Source organism: Taudactylus pleione, unplaced genomic scaffold, assembly GCF_031769625.1.
Source record: "Taudactylus pleione unplaced genomic scaffold, aTauple2 ptg000095l, whole genome shotgun sequence".
In the NCBI taxonomy this organism is placed as follows: domain Eukaryota; kingdom Metazoa; phylum Chordata; class Amphibia; order Anura; family Myobatrachidae; genus Taudactylus; species Taudactylus pleione.
This window is the reverse complement of record NW_028284497.1, coordinates 33,322,429-33,334,807: the sequence shown is the minus strand read 5'-3', so window position 1 is coordinate 33,334,807 and position 12,379 is coordinate 33,322,429. Positions and strand designations below refer to the sequence as shown.

At 45.3% G+C, this 12,379-nt stretch overlaps 1 protein-coding gene across 1 annotated transcript in view; it reads right to left on the bottom strand.

The window, feature by feature from the left end:
* Positions 1 to 1,825: 1,825 nt before the first annotated feature.
* Positions 1,826 to 12,379, bottom strand: part of SLC28A3 (solute carrier family 28 member 3) — a 101,974-nt gene continuing 91,420 nt past the window's right edge. The window contains exon 18 of the mRNA XM_088470188.1: positions 1,826 to 2,123. Coding sequence (XP_088326314.1) covers positions 2,012 to 2,123 — 112 coding nt within the window. The 3' untranslated portion in view covers positions 1,826 to 2,011. The remainder of the gene's footprint in view (positions 2,124 to 12,379) is intronic.

Sequence of the window (12,379 nt, the reverse complement as noted above, 5' to 3'; positions counted from 1 at the left end):
GGTTTAGAACTCTCATGGAGTTCTAGCTAATTATAGGTGGAATTCATCATTCCATCTCTCCATAAGTATCTATTCCGAAAAGCTGTCATTTTTGCGATGACAGCTTTTCGGGAAATAGATACTTTTCCCTGCCTACACTACCTTATCGCATCTGGAAACAGTGCTGCGCATGCGCTGTTACATCTGTAAAACCAGCGCATGCGCAGCACTGCCTACAGATGCGTCAAGTTTGTCTCGCAGTCCGGGTCTCGCGCATGCGCACGACGGAGCTCCCTCCATCGTGTGCATGCGCAGTGGGGAACATCGACCCACTTGCGAGCGTACTGCCGCTTGCGAGTGGGTCTGAATGACCCCCTTAGCAAGGAGTTATCTGTGATATCTCCTGTGCTAAGTGCCTACATGAATACCAAAATAACGTTATTTAAGGAAAATGTCCTTAAAAACTTTATTTTAGTGTTGATGAATAGGCCCCATAGTGGTGTACAGATATTGTACCTGTATTGAAATGAATGGGCACCATGCTGTGTCATTTTGTTCACAATTGAGGTAGTTTCATATAAATCATTATAAAGTCTTCTAGCTTTAACTGTCAGAAATTATCATTTAGTTACATATTGCAGTGTTATTACTTGTCATAGTAGCTGGCACTCTTGTCTTGTGGCATTGTCACACTTTCTCACCTTTCTCCATCTACAACTTTGCAGTCACACCAGTATGCCCAGATGCCCCAAGATAACAGCTTCATCTCGCTCTATCCTTGGATACTACCAATGGGGCTCACACTTCCTGTGTGTCTCTTAGGTAGGGAACGCATTAAGCGATATAATGGATGATATATTGTTCAACGTGAATAGGAACAATATATCGTCCATATCACTCAATGCCTGATTCAGCAGTACACGCTAGTGCACTGCTGAACGCAGATTCCCAATGTTCAGGAATCTGCGCAGGCACATGACCCATTCTGCGCATGTGCAGAATGGGCAAGTGATTCCACTCGCAGACAGTCAGTGATTGACAGTCTGCCGCTGTTTGTGAGCGGGGAGGGGGCGGCAATGCTCTCCGTTCCACGAAACTGAGGCGTGTCGTTGCCGTTGGGGGGGGGGGGGGAGAAGCCAGGATCTCCATCGGCTGATGGAGATTTCCTGGCTTCTTCATCCCAAGTGCGGCGGCGGCTGCGTGATCCCATGGGTCACTTTAGCCGGCCGATGTCCCGCAGAGTATATGATGCTGCGTTGGACAACACAGCTCGGATACGTAATGCAGCAGGAGGCGTGATACCTCCTGTGCATTACCATGCCTGCACAGACTGAATAGCTAAGCTGCTTGCGAGCAGCTTTGCAATTCCGTCTGAAGCTGAATCAGGTCCTCAGTATGTAACCTCAATCATGCATTCACGTGTGTCATCAGCGACGTTGTCCCATCTGATGTGAAGTCAGATGGGACGACATCTCTGGTGACCGCATGCAGATGAATGCAGGATGGAAGGGTATATCGCACGGCACACCGGATCGTGCAGTGAGTATGGCCACTGGGAGGTGGTCAAAATTGACTAGAAATTATTGGATATTTATGTTATTAAGGTTAATTATAATGTAGGAAAAAAAACAGGCCCAAATTATGTGTTTTATCAAAATCAAAACCAAAACCCGACAATGTATTAGAACCAAAACCAGAGCATGGGGGTTGGTGCACATCTCTAATCATTAGCAAATCACAAGGCAAAGTAAGAAATAATAAAGCTTCCAGTGAGTCTGTTACACATTAAAGGATTTTATGACATACAGTATAAATAACATTGAAATATTTTCAATAAACTGCTCACAGTAGTATCATAGCCATCCTTTCACACTGCTAAAGAGTAATCTTATTATGGTAATGTCCCCTTAAGTATAAAATATATACAGCATTGAATGTCATTAAGAATGAATAAAGTTGTAAAAAATGCTAAATGCTTGAAATATTAATCATGCCCTGGAAACGTACATGCCTAAGAGAAAGTACCCTGTAACTATAGGCCAAATAAAGTGCAATTTAAAGGTGGTGAATCGACCATTCTGCAGCAACCAGATAATATGCTCATGCTGTAATTTCCGCTGGTAAAATTTGTATCAGAAGTAAACCTAAAAACAAGAATAAAATGTATCAATTTATTTTTTTCTGAAACTCAATCAAGCATCATCAAAAACATACTGGCTGATTTATTATTATTATTATTATTATTATTATTATTATTATTATCCTTTACTTACATGGTGCCACAATGGTTCCGCAGTGCATTACAAAGTACATGAACAAATGAGCACACAAGAAGCCCGGCAGATGAAATACCGACGCCGGAAGGCCGGCAGCTGAAGATCCCGACAGGGGAGGTAAGTAGACTATCCCTACCCCGCTCCCCTCCGTAACCCTAACCCTCCCTTAGGGGTGCCTAACCCTAACCTCCCCCCTAGTGCCTAAACCTAACCCACCCTCCCCGCACCCTAAACCTAACCCACCCAGGGAGGCGCCTAAACCTAACCTTCCCCCGGTGGTGCCTGACCATAACCCCCCCTTTCCCTAGCCTAAACCTAACCCTCCCAGGGGGGTGCCTAATCCTAAATCCCCCTGGGAGTCCATAATCCTAACCCTCCCTCCCGCGGCAAAGTGCTCCTGATGCTCGGCTTACTTACGATCGGTATGCTGGGCGTCGGTATTTCGACATGGGGCTGATGATAGGCGTCGGTATTTAGATGCCTATAATTAGTCCCATGCCGGGATTTCCCAGTTGGGAAGCCGGCATTTCAACCGCCAGCTTCCTAACTACATCCCAACATAACACTCATCAAGCATCAGGGTGCAAGCAACCAAGTGTTAGGTACCCTTGTGGGGAGTTAGGAGTAAATGATAGTATGAGTAAGGGAAGGAGAATCACAGGAGGGAAGAGGGCCCTGCTCGTGAGAGCTTACATTCTAAAGGGATGGGGCAGACAGACAGGGGTGACACAGATGGGATAGACAGTGTGGAAGGATCATGGATATTGGGTTAGGATGAGAGCCGGAAGGCATTGATGAAGAAGTGGGTCTTGAGAGCCTGTTAAAAGATTTGTAGAGAGGTGGAGAGTCTGAAGGGGAGAGGGAGAAAGTACCAGAGGTAGGGAGCAGCACAGGCAAAATCTTGCCGGAGTGGGAGGAAATAATCAGTTGGCAGGAGAGACAGCGTGCATTTGTTGAGGGAAGTGGTTGGGCAGGAGTGTGAAGGGAGATGAAGTCTGAGTTGTAAATGGAAGAGGATTAGGCGAGGGCTTTGTAAGTGAGTGTAAGAAATATTGCATTGAGTTCTGAAGGAGAAGGGTAGCCAGTGTAGGGCTTGTAGGAGAGGAGAGGCAGATTTAGAACATTTGGAGAGGAAGAGGAGCTGAACAGCAGCATTGAAAACAGATTGGAGTGGAGAGAGGTGGGAATCAGGGAGGCAAGATAGGAGATGTTACAGTAGTCCAAACTGTAGATGAACAGTGAGTGTATGAGGGTCTTAGTAACATCCAGGGTGAGAAAGGGTCTGATCCTGGAAATATTTTTGAGATGGAAATGGCAGGACTGTGAGAGATGCTGAACGTGTGGTTTGAAGGAGAGGGAGGAGTCCAGGATAACTCCAAGACAGCGCACTTTGGGGCTAGAGGAGCTGGTTGTGCCATTAATAGATAATTATCTATTGCGAGGTTATGCGGGAGGGTGGGAAGATGATCAGTTCAGTCTTAGACATGTTAAGTTTAAGAAAGCGCTTGGACATCCAGGAGGAGATAGCAGAGAGACAGTTAAAGATATGAGTGAGGAGAGAAGGGGAGAGGTCAGGGGAGGAGAGGTAGATCTGAGTATCATCAGCATAGAGATGATATTGGAGGCCAAAGAGCTGATAAGTTTACCTAAAGAAGACATATCGAGGGAGAAGAGGAGAGGTCCAAGAACAGAACCTTGGGAAACACCTACGTTTATTTGAAATGAGGGGTAGGGGAGAGGAGTCATGAGAGGAAACAGGTGTTTTGTATGTTTACTGAAGAAGGCTACACACATGTATTTTTGGCAGGCATACGACATTGGCTAACAATTTTTATTGATTTCTCAATCTATCCAAATGTGTTTTTCAGTGCAAAGTCGAAGTTAATGTACAATGACAGTGTTTGCTTGTCTCATGGTGATTTTCATATTGTGCCTCAAAGTCAGTGGAACAGATATTGTGCCTCATAGCTGGACCTCACATAAGGCGAGATGCACTATCCTCAAAAATGTGGTCAAACCTCCGAAAATGCCATTTTTGGAGGTTTGACCAATTCAGTGACTGTGCATGCACAAGTGCGGAAGGAATGAGGACTGATGCAATGTAAGGGTCTTGTGAATACTCTGATAATAAGAAGGGGCATGTGGGAGGTCTGATGGCATTTGCAGAGATCTAATTGCATGTGAGGAGGCCTGTCGGGCATGTAAGCGGCATGTGGTGAGGATTATATAACGTGGGGAAGTGTGAGGGGCATGTGTGGTAGCCTGATGGCATGTAGGGACATGTAATGGAGATCTGAAGAGGTCTAAGGGTTATAGCTCTTTGAAGTATGAAAAGATTTTCTTTTAGCTTTTGTTTGTCTCTGAACCAGTTAGCCACTACTTTTCTAGTTAGTTAATATACACCACAAATTATCAATCATTTATATTGACAATCAATTTATATTTTCTAAAAAAAAATTAGAAGGGATACATTTCCATAACACCAATATGTTTTCTATTTACTACAAATGGGGATCTATAGTCTCTGATGAAGGTGGATAATGCTCCCTATAAAGAAATATACATATTTTTCTGTTAATCTATATGAGCCTTGCGGATCAACCTATGCATGTTGTATAATACAGGTTGAGTCTCCAATATCCAAAATGCTTGGGACCAGGGGTATTTTGGATAACAGAATATTCTATATTTTGGAATATTTACATATTATAATGAAATATCTTGGGAATAGGATCCAAATCTAAACACAGAATGCATTTATGTGTTATATACACATTATACACACAACCTGCAGGTAATTTTATAAAATATTTTCAATAATTTTGTGGCTCAAACAAAGCTTGTCTTCATACATGAAATTCATTTATGTTTCATAGACACTTTATACACACAGCCTGAAGGTCATTTTATACAATATTTTTAATAATTTGTGCCTTAGACAAAGTTTTTGTACATTGAACCATCAAAAATCAAAGGTTTCATTATCTTAGTCATGCCAAAATAATTCCGTATTTCGGAATATTCTGTATTTCGGAATAATTGGATATGGGAGACTAATATTAGTATTGGTACACTTTTTTTTTTGCAAAAGTCACATTATTACATTTCTTATTTTTCAGGATTTTTTTCCCTCAGTTCATTTTACATAAAAGTGGAACTGGAATTTAAAATTCAGGCTTTTAGTTCCACTGCACGTTCACAAGCCAGATGGCCTTAAAACTGGCTGACAAAACGGTTAGGGGTATATTTACTAAAGTGAGAATTTTTAGAAGTGGAAATATTGCCCATATCAAACAATCAGATTCTACTTAACATTTATCTAGCACCTTCTAGAAGATATTAGGCAGAATCTGATTGGTTGTTGCTATGGGCAACATCTCCACTTCTAAAAATCTGCACTTTAGTAAATATACCCCTAAGAGTCTTGTTTTCCCTGCCAACCAGTATCGTTTGGGAGACGATCATCACTCAGGTGCCCTGGAGAACTTTAATAAAAAAAATTGCTGCAACAGAAGATTTGCTATTGTTGCATATTGACAAATAGACCCTTACACACCGAATTAAAATCATAGGTGCACACGATATTTTTTTTTATCTTACTGATAATATATATACATATATATATATTTATATATATATATATATATATATATACACACCAATGACAGCGGCACTCAGTAATAAAAAATCTCACAGGCACAGGTACTTCAATGCCAACATTTCGATACCTTTAATGTATCGTTTTCAGGGTATAATAGCATAACATTAAAAGCTCACCTTATATCCCCATCAACATGTGCACGCACGGACGCTGAGACCCCACCTGTGAGATTTGTTATGATCGAGTGCCGCCGTCATTGGTGTATATGTTTGGACCCAGCTGGGGGTACCCCTGGAAGGCAACGGGCTACATTGTATTTGAACCGGAGTGCCGCCCGACTGGTTCTCTCTCTTTCTCTCTCTCTCTCTATAATATATATATATATATATATATATATATATATATATATATATATTAGAGATGAGCGGGTTCAGATTAACTCGGATCTCAAAGCGGCATTTTATTGGCTATCGGCTATCACGTGTTTTGGATAGCCAATAAAATAAATCCGAACTAATGCGAACTTGCGGTAAAATGGCGATAAGAACCAAGTAAATCCAAACCCGCACATCTCTAATATATATATATATATATATATATATATATATATACTAGGGGTGAGCGGGTTCGGATTTCTGAAATCCGAACCCCCCCGAGCCCCCCCGATCCGAGTCCGATCCGAGTCAGGCTCGACTTTTCCCGCCTGACTCGGATCTGACATCGAGGCAAAACGTCATCATCCCGCCTTCCGAGTCTCGCGGGTTTTGGATCCTATATAAGGTACCCGCGTCGGCGCCATTTTCTCACTCGGCTGTGGACAGTGAAGAGGGAGGGTGGGAGTTAGTGCTGTGTAGTGTAGTGTAGTGTAGTGCTGCTGTTGTCCACTACTTCAAAGTCCATAGGGGCTGGCTGTGTTGTGCTGTGCTGCTGTTGTTAATAGGGGCTGTGTCCACTACTTCAAAGTCCATAGGGGCTGGCTGGACTGTGTTGTGCAGTCAGTTCCAAAGTCCTGTGCAGTGTCCCAGTCCTAAAGGGGTGCTGTAGTGTTGTCCAGGGGGTGCTCTGTCCATCAGGGGTGCTCCCCCCAAGTGCTAAAAAAATAATATATTTTCTGTGTTTGTGAATTGTGTGCGCAGTAGCCGCACGTGCATCAACAAAGTAGTGCCAAGCGTGCGCCTGTGTCATAAGTAAAGGGCCGGCTGGCTTGACCGTTAAGGGTGCTGTAACCCCCGAAAGTACACTCCAGTCCAAACCAAAAAAAAAATTATTTTCTGTGTTTGTGAATTGTGTGCGCAGTAGCCGCACGTGCATCAACAAAGTAGTGCCAAGCGTGCGCCTGTGTCATAAGTAAAGGGCCGGCTGGCTTGACCGTTAAGGGTGCTGTAACCCCCGAAAGTACACTCCAGTCCAAACCTAAAAAAAAATTAATTTTCTGTGTTTGTGAATTGTGTGCGCAGTAGCCGCACGTGCATCAACAAAGTAGTGCCAAGCGTGCGCCTGTGTCATAAGTAAAGGGCCGGCTGGCTTGACCGTTAAAGGGTGCTGTAACCCCCGAAAGTACACTCCAGTCCAAACCAAAAAAAAATAATTTTCTGTGTTTGTGAATTGTGTGCGCAGTAGCCGCACGTGCATCAACAAAGTAGTGCCAAGCGTGCGCCTGTGTCATAAGTAAAGGGCCGGCTGGCTTGACCGTTAAGGGTGCTGTAACCCCCGAAAGTACACTCCAGTCCAAACCTAAAAAAAAATTATTTTCTGTGTTTGTGAATTGTGTGCGCAGTAGCCGCACGTGCATCAACAAAGTAGTGCCAAGAGTGCCCCTGTGTCATAAGTAAAGGGCCGGCTGGCTTGACCGTTAAAGGGTGCTGTAACCCCCGAAAGTACACTCCAGTCCAAACCAAAAAAAAATTATTTTCTGTGTTTGTGAATTGTGTGCGCAGTAGCCGCACGTGCATCAACAAAGTAGTGCCAAGCGTGCGCCTGTGTCATAAGTAAAGGGCCGGCTGGCTTGACCGTTAAAGGGTGCTGTAACCCCTGAAAGTACACTCCAGTCCAAACCAAAAAAAAATTATTTTCTGTGTTTGTGAATTGTGTGCGCAGTAGCCGCACGTGCATCAACAAAGTAGTGTCAAGCGTTCGCCTGTGTCATAAGTAAAGGGCCGGCTGGCTTGACCGTTAAGGGTGCTGTAACCCCCGAAAGTACACTCCAGTCCAAACCAAAAAAAAAATTATTTTCTGTGTTTGTGAATTGTGTGCGCAGTAGCCGCACGTGCATCAACAAAGTAGTGCCAAGCGTGCGCCTGTGTCATAAGTAAAGGGCCGGCTGGCTTGACCGTTAAGGGTGCTGTAACCCCCGAAAGTACACTCCAGTCCAAACCAAAAAAAAAATTATTTTCTGTGTTTGTGAATTGTGTGCGCAGTAGCCGCACGTGCATCAACAAAGTAGTGCCAAGCGTGCGCCTGTGTCATAAGTAAAGGGCCGGCTGGCTTGACCGTTAAGGGTGCTGTAACCCCCGAAAGTACACTCCAGTCCAAACCTAAAAAAAAATTATTTTCTGTGTTTGTGAATTGTGTGCGCAGTAGCCGCACGTGCATCAACAAAGTAGTGCCAAGCGTGCGCCTGTGTCATAAGTAAAGGGCCGGCTGGCTTGACCGTTAAAGGGTGCTGTAACCCCCGAAAGTACACTCCAGTCCAAACCAAAAAAAAATTATTTTCTGTGGTTGTGAATTGTGTGCGCAGTAGCCGCACGTGCATCAACAAAGTAGTGCCAAGCGTGCGCCTGTGTCATAAGTAAAGGGCCGGCTGGCTTGACCGTTAAGGGTGCTGTAACCCCCGAAAGTACACTCCAGTCCAAACCTAAAAAAAAATTATTTTCTGTGTTTGTGAATTGTGTGCGCAGTAGCCGCACGTGCATCAACAAAGTAGTGCCAAGCGTGCGCCTGTGTCATAAGTAAAGGGCCGGCTGGCTTGACCGTTAAGGGTGCTGTAACTCCCGAAAGTACACTCCAGTCCAAACCAAAAAAATATATATTTTCTGTGTTTGTGAATTGTGTGCGCAGTAGCCGCACGTGCATCAACAAAGTAGTGCCAAGCGTGCGCCTGTGTCATAAGTAAAGGGCCGGCTGGCTTGACCATTAAAGGGTGGTGTAACCCCCAAAGTACACTCCAGTCCAAACCAAAAAAAAAAATATTTTCTGTGTTTGTGAATTGTGTGCGCAGTAGCCGCACGTGCATCAACAAAGGAGCAGCGCCAAGCATGCGCCTGTGTCCCATAAGTAAAGGGCCGGCTGGCTCATTTCTTAAAGGGTGATGTAACCCACAAAGTGCACTACTCTCCAGCAAAAATAAAAAAATATTTTCTGTGTTTGCGTGTGCCTTAGCCGCACGTATATATCAAATCGATATAACATAAATGGAGGACCAAACTTTCTCCGATAAAAATAAAATAGAGAAAGATCAAGAACCACTTCCTCCTAGTGCAGAAGCTGCTCCCACTAGTCATGACATAGACAATAACATGCCATCAACGTCGTCTGCCAAGGCCGATGCCCAATCTCATAGTAGAAGCCACATACAATCCCAAATGACAAAGTTCAGGAAAATGACCTTAAAAAAAACATTTAAATCATCTGAAGAGAAACGTAAACTTTTCAATATGCCATTTATGACACGGAGTGGCAAGGAACGGCTAAGGTCTTTCCCTATGACTAGTGTGTGTCATACTAGTATGACTAGTATGTTCATGACTAGTGGTTCAGCTTCACATGACGATGGAAGCCCTCCTCCCGCTAAAAAAATCAAACGAGTTAAGCTGGCAAAAGCACAGCAAAGAACTGTGCATTCTAAGAAGATATCAGAAATCCCCAAGGAGAGTCCAAGTGTGGTGGCGGTTGCGATGCCTGACCTTCCCAGCACTGGACGGGAAGAGGTGGCTCTTTCCACCATTTGCACGCCCCCTGCAAGTGCTGAAAGGAGCACCCACAGTCCACTTGCTGATATGCAAATTGAAGATGTCACTGTTGAAGTACAACAGGATGAGGATACTGGTGTAGCTGGCACTGAGGAGGAAGTTGGCGAGGAGGATTCTGATGGTGATGTGGTTTGTTTAAATCAGGCTCCAGGGGAGACAGTTGTTGTCCGTGGGATGAAAAAGCCCATCACGGTCATGCCTGGGCAGAAGACCAAACATTCCACCTCTTTGGTCTGGCAATATTTCTATCCAAATCCGGACAACAACTGTCTTGCCATATGTGCCATATGTACCATATGGAAACGTGGAATAAGTAGGGGTAGGGACGTTAACCACCTAGGAACATCCTTATACGGCACCTGCAGCGCGTTCATAATAAGTTACTGTCAAGTTCAGAAACTTTGGCTAAGACCGTAAGCAGTCCAGGGACACCTAAATCCCGTTGTCCTGTTGTATCCAAGCGCCTGCAAACCACACCGTCAACTCCCTCCACGTCAATTTCCTCCTTAGTCAGGATCGGAAGTAGTCCTGCAGGCCATGTCACTGGCATGACTGACTCTCCTATCCGGGATTCCTCTGGAGGATCCTGCATTGCTACGCCTCCTGCTGCCGCTGCTGCTGTTGCTGCTGCTGGGAGTCGTTCATCATCCCAGAGAGGAAGTAGGAACACCACTACTTTTACTAAACAATTGACCCTCCAACAGTCCTTTAAGTACTCCAGCAGTCATCCTGAATCAAAACGTATAACTGAGGCCTTGACTGCTATGTTGGTGTTAGACGTGCGTCCGGTATCCGCCATTAGTGCGTGGGATTTAGACAATTGATGGAGGTAGTGTGTCCCCGGTTCCAAATCCCGTCTATATTCCACTTCACTAGGCAGGCGATACCGAGACTGTACAGAAACGTCAACAAAAGTGTCCTCAGTGTCCTGAAAAATGCCGTTGTACCCAATGTCCACTTAACCATGGACATCTGGACAAGTGGAACAGGGCAGACTAAGGACTATATGACTGTGACAGCCCACTGGGTAGATGTATCACCTTACGCAGCAACAGCAGCAGCGTCACCAGTAGCAGCATCTCAGAAACGCCAGCTCGTTCCAAGGCAGGCTACGCTGTGTATCACCGGTTTCAGAAAGAGGCACACCGCCGACAACCTCTTAGAGAAACTGAGGGAAATCATCGCCCAGTGGCTTACCCCACTTAGACTCTCCTGGGGATTTGTGATATCTGACAACGCCACCAATATTGTGCGGGCATTACATCTGGGCAAATTCCAGCACGTCCCATGTTTTGCTCACACAATAAACTTGGTGGTGCAGAATTTTCTGAAAAGCGACAGGGACGTGCAGGAGACGCTTTGGGTGTCCCGAAAAATTTCTGGCCACTTTCGCCATTCAGCGACTGCGTGCCGAAGACTGGAGCGCCAGCAAACACTCTTGAACCTGCCCCGCCATCATCTGAAGCAAGAGGTTGTGACGCGGTGGAACTCAACCCTCTTCAGAGGATGGAGGAGCAGCAAAAGGCCATTCAAGCCTATACATCCACCTATGACATAGGCAAAGGAGGGGGTATGCACCTGACTCAAGCGCAGTGGAGAATGATTTCCGTGTTGTGCAAGGTTCTCCAGCCCTTCGAACTTGCCACACATGAAGTCAGTTCAGACACTGCCAGCTTGAGTCAGGTCATTCCCCTCATCAGGCTTTTGCAGAAGAAGCTGGAGAAAGTGAAGGAGGAACTAAGACAGAGCGATTCCGCTCGGCATGTGGGACTTGTGGATGAAGCCCTTCTTTCGCTTTGCCAGGATTCCAGGGTGGTCAATCTGTTGAAATCAGACCACTACATTTTGGCCACCGTGCTCGATCCTAGGTTTAAAGCCTATGTGGTGTCTCTCTTTCTGGCCGACTCAAGCCTGCAGAGGTGCAAAGACCTGCTGGTGAAAACACTGTCAGCTAAAGCGGAACGTGACACGTCAACAGCTCCTTCTTCATTTTCTCCCGCAACTGGGGCTGCCAGGAAAAAACTCCTAAGCCACCTGCTGGCGGTGATGCAGGGCAGGCAGGACTAAGTTTGGACATCTGGTCCGGACTGAAGGACCTGGCAACAATTTCTGACATGTCTACTGTCACTGCATATGATACTGTCACCTTTGACAGAATGGTGGAGGATTACATCGGTGACAGCATCCAAGTAGGCATGTCAGACAGTCCGTACCTGTACTGGCAGGAAAAAGAGGCAATTTGGAGGCCCCTGTACAAACTGGCTCTATTTTACCTGAGTTGCCCCCCCTCCAGTGTGTACTCCGAAAGAGTGTTTAGTGCAGCCGGGAACCTTGTCAGCGAAAGGCGTAGGAGGTTGCTTCCACAAAATGTGGAGAAGATGATGTTCATAAAAATGAATTATCAACTCTTCCAGGGAGACCAGCCTCCAGAACGTACAGAGGGACCTGTGGTGGTGGATTCCAGCGGGGACGAGTTAAAACTCTGTGAGGATAAGGATGTACACAACACTGAAGAGGGTGAGGAATCGGTGGATGAGGAGGATGAGGACGACATC